Source organism: Heloderma suspectum, chromosome 3, assembly GCF_057233095.1.
Source record: "Heloderma suspectum isolate Gila_16-S chromosome 3, 16-S_ref, whole genome shotgun sequence".
NCBI lineage: Eukaryota > Metazoa > Chordata > Lepidosauria > Squamata > Helodermatidae > Heloderma > Heloderma suspectum.
This window is the reverse complement of record NC_139460.1, coordinates 62,401,214-62,417,671: the sequence shown is the minus strand read 5'-3', so window position 1 is coordinate 62,417,671 and position 16,458 is coordinate 62,401,214. Positions and strand designations below refer to the sequence as shown.

General features: G+C 40.0%; 1 protein-coding gene across 1 annotated transcript in view; it reads right to left on the bottom strand.

The window, feature by feature from the left end:
* Window positions 1-16,458, bottom strand: part of EPHA6 (EPH receptor A6) — a 710,763-nt gene that overhangs the window by 187,072 nt on the left and 507,233 nt on the right. The window contains exon 7 of the mRNA XM_084843399.1: window positions 13,931-14,093. Coding sequence (XP_084699525.1) covers window positions 13,931-14,093 — 163 coding nt within the window. The remainder of the gene's footprint in view (window positions 1-13,930; window positions 14,094-16,458) is intronic.

Below are 16,458 nucleotides of genomic sequence, written 5' to 3'. Positions count from 1 at the left end.
TAATGTTAAAAATGCTATAATGCTCAGAATTGTGTATACCAGGGTGAGCAGAAGGTAGATCTCCAGATGTTTGGATTTCCACTCCCAGAAGCCCCTGTCAGCATGACCAATGGTCAGAAATGGTATATACCATGGCCTACCCCTGGTATATACCACTTCCCTTGTTTTAACACTGGAGGTCCAGCCTGCCTCAAGTCAGCAGAAGGTAGCTGCTGTGTTGTTGCTAGGAGAAAAATGCAAACACTTTGAAGAGCCTTGAGCAGGGTATGTTTTGGTGGTGCAGGGAGCCAGATTGGCAATGGTCCTTAGTATGGTGTCCTAAGGGTTATGGGAGGGACTCTGCTCATCTATGATGCCAAAAATTGTGGTAAGGGAATATGTAAAAGTTTTTCAAAGCAAGTGAGGGAAATCATTTGGCATCAGATGCTCTTGTGTGTGTGTGTGTGTGTGTGTGTGTGCTGTTCTGGTACAAATAGAGGTAGTTTGGTTGCATTCTTATTGCTAACTGCAACACCATCTCTACAGAGAGTAAGTGTTCCAATAATCGTGGCTTCAGTTTAAAATTTCCACTGAATTTAGCAGGATCAAATTATGATTTTAGAAACGAAGAGTACAGGCTTGTTAGAAAGAGTTGTAAATGCAAATAAAAGCAGTAGTAATTCATCTCCACTTTGCAATGCAAACTATCATTGTAGGTCTGGCATTAGTTTCTTGATATGTGATGTCAGTAAATGACAAATAGTGCATTTTACGTTCTTCATCATAAATTGTTCACAGACAAGTCAAGCATGTAGATAGAGGCACTGCACAACAAGTGAGGAGCTGAAGCCTGTTATCAAATACTAAATAACTAATCTCCCAAATAACAAATAGCTAGTTACATTGAAGCAATGAATTTTACAGTTCACATCATGTTCTTTAGTATCCCAATTCCTTGGAAAAATTCAACAAAGTAAAATATGATCCAACCCAAGTAACTTTGCATGTAATAATAAAGTTCTCAGGAATGCAGTCCAAATATCTTTGAATTACCAGTAGCTGCTTCAGAGGTCAGTAAAGCAAAAAATGTTTTAAAGCAATAAGATGATGATGATGATAACTCCATATCGCCACCATCTATAGAAAAGTAGAAGCTGCAGCCCTCAGCACAAGAAGAGCAACAGGTACAGAAAGAAAATGATATGCAAGTCAATTAGCTCCAGGTGCCCAGCAGAACTGTCAGCTTCTGTTTCTGATACAGCATCCTACTAGACCACCAGCAGACTGGCCTGTTTAAGAAACATTGGGCATCTTCAAAAGCCATTTATACAGGGCATGAGGAGGGGAAGGGGGCGCTCTGGTGCTCCATGAAAATAAAAGCTGGAACTTTTGCAAAGCACATGCAAGTCCTTAGTTGATTTCTGGTTTGTGATTCTGGTACTTAAGATGACCTAAGCAAGACACCTTTTTCTAATAATATTTAATGCAAACTACTTATCATGTGAACGACATAGAACCTTACTGCCTGAGCATTTATTTTCTGCAGAGATGACTGCTTTATAGTTCTTCTCCTAGGTAACTTAAGCCTCACAGCTTGCCGGAGACTGAGAAGGGGGGCTGCAGATTGGGGGAGAGTATTTTCACCTGGTGCTTGACAATGTGTTTGCTGTCCCTGGAGGAGTGAGCAAAAGAGCAAAAACACAAGGGCTGTCAACTTGGGGTTTCTAGCCAGAGGCAAGCAGCTAGTGACAGGGCCTTTTCATGGCTGAGAGACTTGGAGCAAACTGAGGCCGGCTGGTATTAGGATCTCAAGATAGGATTGAGATTCTGCTCATGCACTGATCATCACGCTGACAGTCTGCCTGCCTGAGCTAATGGAGGTGGTCTTGAGTGTGGTGTTGAGGATCCCAAGGTTGGTGGTCTTGGGGGACTTTAATATTCATGTTGAGGCTGCCTTGACAGGGGCAGCTCAGAGAACTATGGCCTGTCTCCATTAATATCTGGCCCAACACATGTGGAAGGACATACCTTAGATTCGATTTTCTGTACTGGATTAGGAGATAATAATCTGTTGGTGGAGGAGACATTAATTATTCCATCGCCACAGACACTACCTGATCAGTTTTTACTTTCAAGGTGCCTATCCACTGGGTTGATGGACTGAATCTGAAGGTTGACCCCAGGAGGCTGGATGGTTTTCTGAGGTCTCTTGGGTATTTTCCTGCAAGCTTAACCAGTGTTCCTGGCAAGGCTCTGGTCCTGCCAAGGCTCTGGTCCCCACTTGGAATGAGGAAATGACTCAGGCTCTTGATATGATCTCCTAAATGGCCCCAGCCTAGTTGTAGAGCTACATCAGGACCTTGGTATACAATGAACCTTGGCTTCATTGCTGAAGGCAATGAAGCTACATGGCCGGTACTAAAGTGTGGAAATGGTGAAAGACTCATAATGAGTTAGGAACCCATCTTAAATCTTGTTCTGTGGTGGTGATGGCAGCAAAAAGACTGTATTTCTCTGCCACCATTGCATCTACTCAGTGTCACCCAACAAAGCTTTTTAGGTGGTGCAGGGCCTTCTTGGAATAGGCCCTGGAAAACAACAACTTGGCTGCTATGATCAATTTTATTTTGCAGATAAAGTAACTTGTACCTATGCCAATTTAGATGTCATTGTTTTAGCAGAGTCAGAGCTGGATGTGACCAGAGAGCGGTCTAGTCATGTTATCAAGGATATCTTTCAGCTTGTACAGCTTGAGGATCTGGACAAACTGCTTGGAGCATAGGAACATAGGAAACTGCTTTATACTGAGTCAGATAGTCCATCTAGCTCAGTATTTTCTATACTGACTGGCTGTGGCTGTCCAAGTGTTTCAGGTAGGACTCTTTCCAGCTTCTATTAGGGCTTCATCTGGCCCCTTCTTTACAGTTCTTCAAGGAAGCTCTGAAAACCCACCTGTTTTTGCTGGCCTTTCCATAAATTCTTGGGCTGCTGGTTCTAGGTAACTTCTATTTTATTGTGTTTTTTGTATCAGTAACCTTTGTTTTTATTAAACTTTTAATTAGTATGTAGTTATTTAATATTATTGTATTTGTTTTGCATGATTTTTATCTTGTATTGAGAGGGTTTTACCCTTAAAGGTGGCCTAAAAATAAATAAAACTTTACAAATAAATAAATACATTTAATTAAATGCATAGCAGAATTTTGTTGCAGGTTGTCAAGGGTAACATTGACAGGAATATTTGTAATTTGTGACATTGTGATATTGACTTCAATATTTTTAGTTTTCTACTTGTACAAAGAGTTCTCACAAGGACTAAACAGGACTGCATCCTGAGGTTGAAGACTGGACAGATGGACCACATGAGCTTCCAGGCAAGTTCATACGCATCTCAATCATTAGGAGTCTGCTAGAGCTTAACTGAAATGGGAGTTTCTTTTCTAATTAAAACACACATGCATATATCTGTGAATTGAACTCTAAACTACAATCATACCAAGAATGAAGGGACTACAAGTAGGCCAGGATGGAGAGGAATCCCAATGTGGGATGACATATACAGCATTACTTCCATTTTCTGTCTGGGCTAACATTAATTAATTGCAGATATTTATATCCCACTCTATTCATACAAAGACTTTCTAAGCAGCTCACAATTAAGACAAATCTAAAAACATAATGCAGAAAAACACAATTTTTAAAAAACAGCAGTAGCACACTCAAAATATAAACAAATACAGCTCCAGATAGGAATGGATGAATCTGTCAGTTTAGCTTTCACCCACATTCAATTTTTTAAAAATCTCAAGTTCTTTCCCATCCCATTTATGAATAAATTTGTAAATTCTGGTAAGTTTTTATCTAAACATGAACAAAACAAAAATCTCATCCATCTCTAGCTCCAGATTAAAAGACCTAATTATGACACTAAGAGGTGTGGGAAAATAAAAAAGACCTTCACCTCATGTGAAAAAGACAGCATGGTTGATGCCAGGTAAACCTCTTATAACCAGGTCACCAAACAATGAAAAGGGCTTTCCTTAGTCATCACCTGCCTTGCTTCAGAAGGCAGGATACCTCGGAAAAAGATCTCCAAGGCCTTTTAGTGTCCTGTAAGGTTTGTGTGGCAGAAGGCAGTTCTTAGGGTACCACTTAAGTCCCTGTTTGCCCCTAGTAAACTGCCATCATGAATTTGTATAATAAATTTGTCTTTATTCTCTGTGAAAAATTAGAGTAGGTGTTGATATCTTTTATTGGCCTAGGTAGAAAAACTACAATGAAAAGGTTAGAACTAGCATTCAAAGCTCATCCTCCGAAAGCTGGTCCTCTGAAAAATGTGTGTGTGAGAGTGGACTAGGGGCTTCCTCTCCATTGTTCTAATCCATAGAGAAACAAATGTATGGAGTCTGAACATAAGAGGAGCCCTGCTGGATAAGAACGAAAATCCATCCCAGTCCAGCATTCTGTTTCCCATAATGGCCAAACAAATACCTCCAGGAAGCAGACCCACAAGCAGAGCTTGAAGGAAGCTCACCTTTAAAAACAAAAACAAAACCACACACATTTTGACTAACACATTGATATAATAATATAAAGACCATATCTCTCTATACCAAGTCTTCTCTTTTGTAGAATTAATATGACATCGGCACTCTATCCTGGGCCTGTAGCAACCAGTGGCCCACTAAACCAAATGGAGACAAGCCATCATGTATGGTGACCCATTACACCCTCAATAAAACTTTTGGTTTTGCTCCCTGCCCAGGATTGCAAAACATGACCACTGAAAGGGCTGGTGGTTTGGAGACAAGCTACCAGTCACGTAGATGAGCGGAGATGGATAGTCCAAAAGCAGCTATCCTGAGGAGCCAGGCCACAGTCTAGAGCTTTATAGGACCAGGTTAAACCCTACCAGCCCCTTGTGTCACCTGTACCCTGCTGAGTTGGTAACTGCAGAGCCACCCAATGCTTTCTACAGTGATGGTGCTGCAGCACAATAGAGAGAAAACTAGCAGTTCGTTCTGCAATGTGCCAGAGTGGTGCAGAGAGTGAAGTGCTAAAGTCCCCATTGCTGGAGTCCCCAGAACTGAAAGTCCCTGACAACTTACAGACATAGTACAGGGGTGATGAGCTGGTTTGGCTTAGTGGGTTGGTGTCAGGTTCCAGGATCCTGGCCCCTCATCCTCAAAGGATGAGGCTCCTGAGTTAACAGATCAGGGAGAGGGCTCAGTGACAGAAAGGTGTCATGAGATTTCCATCTCCCTAGGACCTAGTTCTTGATGAAGGCCCAAGGGACCAGGTCCCCTGTGTCCAGAGGAGGTTGCATTACCATCCTCAGATTCTGAGGACTCTATCCACAAAGACACGACTTTGCCACAGACACTTCTGTCATTGCCATCCAAGGTTGCTGAAACAGAGTACAGACTAGCCCCATTTAAGGAAGAAGGCCTCAGTCAACAGGAAGGTAAGGCTAACCAGCCTAAATGAAGCCAAAACCATACTTAAGGGTTAGTCACAACCTGTTGCTTGTTGGAGCAATATAACAAGCAAGATTGTCTGGCTTCCAGACCCAGCATCACTTGGAGCTCTCCATAGTACTGTTTTATTCCTGTTCCTGCCTCTTTGGGAAAATTGATTCCAGTTGAACTTGACTTGCCCCAAATCCTTGGAGTGAACCAGATCCATAGTGAACACCCTGTAATCTGGACCTCATAGTGCCTTATAGTGGTAGACCCTCCCTGCAAGCTGGACACTTGCTGTATCTAAACTACAAAAAATATTCTTGTAACACTATCCTAGTAAACCCAGCAGAATGACTAGGCTTCATTTCATATTGAACCTCAGACTGAAATTTTGAAGACATCATGTACATGATGTATATTTTCTCTCCAGCCGAGAGAAAATATACATTAGAACTGATACTGAGCTGCCATGCACATCAGTCCACATGCAAGCAGGAGGCAGCAGTCCTTTTCAAGAATTTAGGATTTTTCCTACTTTCACTGTACAGCATGAAAAAATGTGACTTGAACATAATTTAAAGGATGCAAGGATTTTTCTTTAACAGGGTGAACATTCAGCCATCTGTGAGCTGGCACCCTATTACCAGTTCAATTTTGTCTGTTAGCTACATTTAGTTATTGCAATTTGACATCTATCAGCCCGCAGACCCTCCAGCAGAGTGAAAGATAGGAAAGTGACAGAAAGACAGCTGAACAGATAAAAGGGAGCAGCTGAAAGACATATAGCTACAAACTGTAGGGACTGGACTGGAGCTCTAATGGACAGGAATTAACTGTCAACAAAGATAGATGCAAAGGACATTAAAAACAACAGAAACAAAAATGTTTTCAAAAGTGTGTGCCAAAGATCTAATTTAGTAACATTTAATTCTCATTTTAGATATAAAATCCTGTTGAATATATGGACAATCTTTAATATATGTAACAGGAAATTCGTGAGAGGGAAACATTAAAAGAATTTGCAAGCAGAGATTCAAAATGCTAGTATAGTAAGCAATGAATACCTCATAGCAATTACCTATATTCCATTTTTCCCCATACCAACAGCTTTCATGTCCCTACATTGGGTGGGCAATACGTAGTCTCTGCTGTGCTGCCGAATTCATCATCATCATCATCAGCAGCAGCAGCAACAACATTGCTTTTTTAAAGAAAAGGGTGGCTTTCATGCTACAGAGAGCTAAAAGTACCATATTTAGCTTCAGCTCTAGCCAAATTTGGTCATGGTAGCACACTGTAGCTGTTTTCTGCCAAATTTCATTGGCAAAACTGCAATTCTATTTGCGGGCAGCCCACAAAGTGTGCAGTGTCCTGTGGAGTGTGGCCTGTGGGGGGAATGTGGGGAGGGGATGACAAAAATGCCCCCCAGACTATAAAGTTGCCCACTGCTGCCCTACATGATCAGAGAACACTGTAGTTTTCTAGTATATGGGCTTTCGGTAGGGATGTACGAAAGGCACTTACCTTTTGCGGATTATGTTTATGGTGGGGGGGAGGCGTTCCGTCCCTCCCCCGGAATCCTCAGTGGGAGGGGAGGCGCTCCGTTCCTCCCTCCCCGGAATCCTGGTCGGCCGGCTGTGCTCCGCAGGGATTCTGCGGAGCCGCCGGCCGGCTCTGCCAGCAGCCGGAAATCCGGCCGCTGGCTAGCAGGGACGCAAATGGCGGCGGCCATAGCCGCTGCCGTTTGCGTCCCTGCAGTCAGCCGTGATAGGTTATGTAAACGTTTACGTAGCTTATCATGGCTGACTTAAAAACAACAACAACGCACGTACGCAAATGGTGGCGGCCATGGCCGCCGCCATTTGCGTTCCTTATTTTGGCATGTCTTAGTCTACGTAAACATTTACGTAGACTAAGACGGCGAAAATAAGGGGAACGCAAATAGCGTAGCGGATGCTTACTTGCACAATACAACAATAAGAGGAAAAGCTCAACCGAATAAGTAAGTGCAATGGAGGCTTTATAAGACTGGGGCCCGTGAGTTTGAATCTAGTGTCAGGCACTATAACCTCAGAGAGCTGCATATCTCATTAGCGTGATCTGTTTGCACCTGCAGATCTGCTGAAGAGGGCAGGAATTGCCTCTTAGCAGCAATTGCACTGATCAGCAGCTGGACAGGGAAGGAAAGCGGAGGGGGAATAGATCCAGCCCCTCCTTGTGCCAAACAAATGATATATGCAATTGCTGCTTGTTGAAGAGAGCTCCATGCAAACAGCTTTGGCAGCTGGCACAGGAAATGGAACTGCACAGCATCTGTTTGTCTGCTAAATTCCCTGTCAGGCTAGAGATATGAAAACAAAAGCCTGTTGCTGCACATGTACGACCACCACTAGCTGAATCAGGGAGAAGAGTTCATGAAGTAACTGAATGGAAACTGCATTGCTGTTGTTCAGTGAGATGTCTGGTAGAGTAGAAGACATTTAAAATCATGCCACCTTCAGCTTTACATTATGTATTCATAACCATCTTTCTTCTCACAGATCTTATATATTCTCTCCCAAAGATGCTACTGCTGGTAGTTGTGCTCAGTGATGCTTTTTCTATTTTTTGCTGATATAAACGTTGTAGAGATTATTTACAACTCTTTTTCCAAGGCAATGAAATAACCTGAATACAATATATTTCAATACTGTATCATATGGTTACTAACTGAACACTAAAGATGCAGTCTTAAGCATAGCTACTGGGGAGTACATTCCATTACATTCAGTGGGACTTCCAAATAAACATTCATATTGCCTTATGCACTTTACTCAACATGTCACTAAGAGTATGAATATAATTCATTTATTTGGCCACAATGGGTTACTCCCTTTTCCATTGTTTCACTTATAACAGGATATTACAGACATCAGTCTGCCTAGTGAGACATGGGTAAAGTCTGGATTTCAAAAATCTTTTTTTGTGTAACACTCTGCTATGGTCTTCTGAGAACCAATCAAGGTAATCTCAAGAACTATATTATTATTATTAACAGGGAAAACGTTGATGAAAAGTGTTGGTGTGAGAAGAGGAGAGTACAAAGAGTTATGAGAATAGAGAAGACTGTACGGGTAAGGTTTGGCTGGATTCTAGAAAAGGGCTCATTTCTGTTGTCTGTTGGGTTTATTCCTTCATAAGTCTACATGCAAATGAGAGAGCTATTGTGTTCTAAATCTGTGAAAGTGTATCTGCCTTTTTGTCTTGAAACTCTTTCCTGGCATGGCAGGAGAGTTACGCTAAGGAAGTGGAGAGGGCGGCAAAGGTAATAAACTGTGTTCAGGGAACCTGTAACCTTTCATCTGGAAGAGAACCTCCTTAATCTTCAGGAATTTCATACAAACAGTTTTAGTTACTCATCAGTGCTTTTGTGACAACTCAAGTCCCCATCCTCATCTCAGGCATATTTTCATGCCTAACAACAAAAACACTGAGGGATAGGGAAAGTCTGCTATGCTTAACAGGCCTGGAAGCAAAGAATGAATAAAGGCATATAGAGTGGTGAGTAACAAATCAGCACAGCTACTACCAGGAATCCTCCATTTGGATCCATTATTGTTCCCGAAATTTACTCTGTGCTGTTTTTCACTCTCTGGCTTAACTGGGGCAATTCCTACAATAAATAAGGGATTGGAGCATGTGCAGCTTGATGTGGCTTACAGTTCCTTCAATTCATTTGCCTTCCCCTCCCTCTTGAGTGATGCACATGTGTGCATTGATAAAGCGCCACAAAAAACAATCTTGATGTAATCATACATGCATTAAGATTCTCTCTGTGCAGTGTTTTACTGATGCACACATTTATTATTTATATTTATTAGTTGCCTGTTGACTTAGTCCTAAGAGATGTGCAATTTAATCAACAAGACTTAAAATGCAAACAAAAGAATACATGAAAATATCAAATCAAATACATCAGCACAAATATACAAATATATAAAGAGGGCTATAATAATCCCATGGTGGTAAAAATCGAATAATCAGTCACTGTCTGAGTGAGTAATAGTCAATATCAATTATAAAAATAAAACTTAGGTACATAATCTTAAAAATACTTTAAAATGTCAGAAGGTGTTAAAAGGCCCAGGTGAACAAAAAGGTCTTTGCCTGGCCCCAAAGAGATGTCACTGTAGGCACCAGGCATGCCTACCTATGGATTGTTCCACAACTGGGGGACCACCACTGATGCACTCAGAGAAGGGCTCTTGTTCAAAGAGAATATTGATACAACTGTACCTGCAATCACATCAAGCTTGCTTCCCCGCACCCCCAGTGTTTTATCAATGCATATGTACATATTGGTAGTATAGGAGAGGGAAAAGACATGGGTGAACTGAAGGGATTGAAAGCTACAGCAACTAAAAACAGAGAAAAAGGATTTCTTAGGCATCCATTCCACTTTGGAAACAAGACCAGAAAATTTGGAATTCCAAAATTTGGGAAGGGATTTAAATTAGGAGAATTTTGGAAGTGTTGTTAGTCAGGAAACACAATGGAATGGCAGGAGAAAGAGGAGTAGAATTAGGTCTACCAAGGAATGGAGACAGGGAGGAAAAATGAGTCATGGGAAAGAAACATGGTCTAAATTTAATTAGGAGGGGCAATTAGGGTGCTTTCCTATCCTCCTGGTTAAAGCCACATTTCCATACACATTCCCATTATTTGGTAGACATCTCGCAAGTTGAGTAAAATCAGACTTTATTGGGGGCCACATCCTATCAGCCTAGTAAACCAGTTATTGTTTAGGGGCATTTTCAGAAGATATTTTATGCACTACTACATCTCTTGACTAGCCACATAATATTAAAAAACTACATCCTCTTTGATTAATTAACTTTTTTTATTACTCCTGCAGGGTCAGACAGTCCTCTTTCTGCTTCACGCACCACCATTAATAACCATTCCAAAAATTCCTGCTGCTGCTCCTCGTAACGATGTATCTAATTTCATCCTAAATAATTGAAGCAGCACAGATTGCATTCCATCCAGCAAAATGGGGAAAGCATATCACAGAAGTAACTCACTAAAGGGCAAGGAACCTTTAGAAAATAGTAAAGAACCTTTTCCAGAGCATAAATAAATATATTCTACTTTGTATACTGCTTTGTTGTATAGATTATACTAATGTTTTAATGATTTTTAGTCATAAAGTGTAAAACTAATCTTTCTTTAGGAAGTAAGTGGTCATAGCTCTCCTCTTTTGCAGAATTATTATGAACTACTGGTTCTCATTGATGCAGGGAAGAAAAAAAGATCCTTTTGCAAGAGAGGCAAGTAACTAACAATCCAATCCTATTCATGTTTACTTTGGAGTAAGTCCTACTGCATTCAGTGGGACTTACTCTTTTGTAAGTGTGCACAGGTGGCAACCCTACTTATCTGGGTGTAAACCCTACTGAACATAGTGGTGCTTCTGAGTAATCATGCATAGGATTGCACTGTGTATTACAGATTATGTTCTCTGGGCATCTCTACACCAGCCTAAAATCCTGCATTTAAAATAGGGCTTTCTGAGCTTCTGTTTTAAATGCAGGATCACAACTGACTTCCTTAACTGGCTTTCTTTCCCCCCTCTCCTTCCCCCTGTATCTGAGTCTTCCATTTTCTTTCACTGATCTTGCTCCTCTTCTTGCTGCTTTAACTCTTTTCATGGAGGAAACTGAAGCAGAACACAATGGGGTAATTTGATAGCTTGTTATCTGCGATCTATTTAAAAATGGAACAAAGGGCATTTAGTACGGGAGATGCCCTGGAGGGTCATGGCAGGGTCACGGCGTCATGTAAAGAGCCTACGAACTTCCGTGAAGGAGCAATCTCAATCGCAGGATAAAATCTCAGTGTGAAGGAGGCCTTCGTCTACCACAGATTATGTTCTTCATCTACTTGGTCTGATAGATTCCCTATCAGAGAGAACTACTGAGTATTGATCACGCATGGTCAGCACAGTTTGAGCCCTGCGTTGATAGAGCGAGTCAGGTCTCACACTTACAATGATGTGAAAACTATTCAAACCTTATAGAAATAACAGATTCCTAGACAGTCATTATTTTTACTGCAGGAACCATCTACAGTGATGTGGTGTACATGTAATTTTCCTGCACATAAATCTGATAGCTTTCTGTTCCCAGCATTTGTCAGTCTCCTTCAGGCATGGCTTATAAAACGCACCTCCAGTTGTCACTGTTGCAGAGAGACAACTGGACTAGTTGGGCTGTTGTCTAATGAAGCAAGGCAATTCTTATGCTCTTATAACCACTTTAAATGGTTATAAACCACTCTGTTTCAATTTGCAATCCAATATGAGTAAAACCCTGAGAGTCTGTAATACCTAGATGCATTGACAATGTTTTTAAAGCCCAAAGTTTAAATACACTATTATTTTTGGCTGTTCTACAGTATGGTTCTACTAAAACTGCTTAATGAACAAAATGAAAGGAAAGCTAAAACTTTCCATTGTCACTTCAGGCCAAAACTCCACATTCAATTACATCCCTTGATTGAGCTTATGGCTTAGATAAATGCATCATCAGTTCTTTATTCATTAAGGAAACTCACATGCACCTTATATACTTTTTAATTAATGGGTTTTTTTGCTATCTTTTCTTTTTAGGTCTATAATTCTCCTCTTATATCTCAAATACAAATGAGTTGTAAGCAAATTTCTCAATCACACAGGGTTGTTGTTTTTGGTCTGTATTTTGGATAGCTTGTCATTATATGAAAATCTCTTATAACTCTTAAGGAAATAAGCAAGCAGAAAACTATACTTCTTAGAAAGTTCTTACTTATAGCTTAATAATATCAGTGTCCATCTGAACTTAACTTAAAAAAAAAAAGATTTTGATTTTGAATGCAGGACCATTAACAGTGAATCAAGGCAATGGTTGTCCTAATCTTAACATACATATACTTAGAAGTACATCTCATTAATTTCTATATGGCTTGCTTCAACATTTTTGCAAACTAAATTGACAGAATTCCAATGAATGGGTTGTAGATATGTTTCTAAGGTGATTTACATTAAAAGGAAGAAACTAATCTCAGTTGCTTACATGTGTGTAAGTTATCTACATACTCAGCCTTGAAAATATTATGTGGTGATGCATGACCTGGAGTTTCTTAGGTGAATCACCATGCTGACTGCTGCATACAGCTGCCATCATGTATGGAATGACTTGTTACATGGGTTGCCCCCCCATGGTGTGTGGAATGTCCATGTCAAGTTTGATATCTTCTTAGTGGCTGATGAAGGTGGCATGGAAACTGACTGCAGGACAGGGATTGTCTCTACACAAGTCGTCTGAGTGGAGCACCTATGACGTGTAGGCTATTTAAGATGCCTTACATGTTGGAGTTGTAATATGTAACCTAGTCCTTATATTGAACTGTTCTCAGATCTGTTTTCCACCTTTATATGTGAGACATTTTTCGACTGGGATCTTCTTTCAAGAAAATATTTTTGAGGAAAGGCTTGTTAGGCCCCTGTTGTGTATACTTCAGGTAAAAGGCAGTCTGCCTTAGGACATGACTTTATTTATATAAGTAATTGGTTAGGTCCTTTCATACTGTATATTATATGAGTCTATAAAACATACACATTGGTTTCCATCACATTATTATTAGGTGAAATACTATGAGTTTCTAGGATGTTCTAAGAACATGCAGCAACAGTGGGCAATTGTATTTCATGAACGCCTCACAAGTTGTGATTGCCCACACAACATGCACTTGTGGGCATTAATCCATTCACTGCCTATCCCTGACATATAGTGTTTGTTTTGTATTAATACTGCATGTGCTTTCTGTGCCGCAGCTCCTGAAGAATAATAGTGAGCATAGCATCACTTTCTCCAGTGATCTGGGACTAGTATTCTCAGTCCCATCCCCAGCAAGAAAAGACAATCTTTCAGGGCATGGGGATGTCCACCACCCCCGCCTTCCCATGCTCTGCTCCAAGGTAAGTCCATGGGGGCAGGGTCAAGGGAAAGGGGAGGCAATGGCAGCAGCAGGCACTTCGTGAATGTCCCCCGAGCCTTTCATGAGTGTTCAAAACCTCACAAAAGCTTTACAAGCATTTGATCTGATTTGCAAAGGCTTGACCCCTTTTGGATGAGCAAAAGGATGTGCCTACATTCCTACAAGAGTATAAAACTTTAGACTCCTTTGGAGAATAGCATAGATAATTTGCCATGACTGGCCAATTCCTAAAACTTATGAACCAAAAATAAAAGTTGAAGGCAAAAAACTCTCAGGAAGGTACAAGGATATTATGAGATCAGGGTTTGTTTATAAGCAATTTACATTGCTTAAAGTGCATTAAAAACCTCAATACAGAGTTTGTGCAAATAATGGAATTTAGATCTAATATTCCCAGTGTCTAGATGCGTAAGGCCTAGAGATGCTACTTCAGTCATGCATGCCTCCATTTTGTGTCTTTGATTAAAACTTACTTTCATCTCCAGTTTCAAATTCAAACTTCTGGCTATAGCCACTGTATCCTGTTGCAGTCCTGACTCTGATATGAAATATGTACTTGGTGGCTGGTTTGAGGCCTGTGACGATAACACTTGGAGCTTTCGACCTTGTGGAAGAATAGCTGAGCTGCTCGTGCTCCTGAGGAACAAAAGAAGTGGGAAATGATGTCAAGTGGAGTAGTACATGCTACATAACCATCTTTCAAAACTGAATTTCTTATGAATGTTGAAGTGTGTTCATTATAGGGGTGAAAGTTATCACCATGATGTATGGCACAACCTAGACTTAGATAATGTTTAAGAAATGTTTTGTTATGTTTCATATGAGAACTGTGTCCTTGTGAATTGGGTTAGCAATTACACTGGAATCAAAATAATATGAAATTAGTACAACACTACATCCAAAGAAAATGGCAGCTAAAATAGCAGCTGTATACTCTGAATAATGGACAAATTAGGATTTTAATAAGTACTAAGAAAGCATAATGCATAGATGTGGGAGTATTCAAATGCCTGCTACTCACTTCTACCCGCAGGTAGTGCCAAAATGCCGGCGCTATCCGTGGGTAGACCTGTGGGTAAAAGAAAAAGAAAATTAACTGTCAAATCTGAAACAGTCTGTCTCATTGGTTTGGAAATTTATTTTTAATATCTGTTTTTTATTATTGCAGTTTTACAAAATGTCCTACACTAATAAATTTGGGAGAAAAAACAGCTGTGTGCATGATCTTCACCCATTGTAGTGCACATGGGCATTCTTCTATACCTGTCTAGGAAAATGTCATGTATGAAGTGGCCCTAACAGCTACTCCATATCCTCCACTGCTAGCAATATCAGTAGGGATCTCAGCAGCGCAGCACTATTAGGATAATATCTTTTGTAAAAAGAAAAAAAAAGAATCATCATGTTATTCTTCAGATACTTTTTTTTTACCCACAGGCCACAATGCAACACAAGTTAGGCATGCTTCAGTACATTGAAACTGAGAGCCTTAAGTGTGCCTAACTCAGTGTTGATTGTGGCCAGAGTGTCTTCTTTGTTTCATATAAAATAACTGCCTTTGGTAAGGCTTTGAGAGATGACCAGTTGGGGCGGGGGTGGGTGGGGAATCACATGCTTAATAACAAACAAGAAGCATATTTCTTAAGTTCACTAGTTAACTGCCATCTCTAAACTCATTGTTCTTTCATATTTTTCTGCCTTCCCTTAAGATTACCTTTAACATGATAACCAATTCTCTTGTCTATAATTCAGGCTAGAACAGGATTGTCCATAAGAATCTGCACAATATATAACTGGCACCCACAGGGCACCATATGAATCTATAATAACATAAAACAATGTTCAAAAATGTGGTGTATTAAGTTATCAGAAGGTATACTCAGCCTGCTAACTTGGAGAAAATAAGATTCACTGAGGGCATGTTAGAGGGGGGAAAAGAACAAAGGAATTCTATTGCATTAGCAGGATTGAAGCTTTTGGATAGTATATCTTTATTATGAAGCAGTGTATTGTAAATACAGTTGGCCCAACTCTCTCTAATCTAATGCAACTGAAGTGAAGTGATTTATGGTACAGCAAAGTTTTTAACACTGCTTGGGAGGAACAGCGCATTAGCGCTATCTCAACAGCATAAAATGAATGTAACAATTGCTATATGATTAAGTTGTGGTGTTCAGGGAAAATGAAGCACTAGTGGAAAAAATAAATAAATGATCTGTGATGCTCATAATTCAAAACAGAGTAGACAATTTGCAAAACTGTTCTATGGGGTGTCTTCAGGTTGCTATTTATTTTTTAATGAAGTCTCCAGCATATTATTACATTTTGCAATAGTAATCAACATGTAAACTGAACAAGGAAAATATAAAATATTTATGTATATATAAATGGAGTATACAAAGGACACAAACAACAAACAGAATATTATAAGATGATATTCTCTAAAAGCCAATTAAATTTTGCCCACTCAGCAATTGTAAAGATTATGGCAATCTGTTAAAATTCATGCATATTCGCAGTGGGAGATGCCATGGCTCAAACACCATTTCCTCTCCTGAAACCCAGCAAAATGCCTATTCGCACCTTGACACCAGCTCCAACATTTAATTTCAAAGACAATGTAACTAACAAAAATCTACAAGAAATTGCTAGATTTTAAGTACTAATTGTGGCTTGCTACAACATCTTGCAGGCAGACTTAAGGATTCAGATCCAAGATGTAAGGCAGCTAGATATGGATCACTGCTACATAACTATGCATTGGACAAAAAGCGGTTTGTTTCCAGTGCATCTATTCTAAGAGAAGCACAACAATGTATTCATTTTTTTAATCTATAATTTAGAGATAATAAATTCCTTTCTCCTTCCTCATTAATAATAAAGGTAATTTTCTCAATTTGGCTGTAACAGAAACACTAAAATGAACCTTACCCAAACTGTTGCCCTCCAGAAGTTTTCGACTTCAATTCCCATCAACCCCAGCCAGCATGGGTCCCAGTAG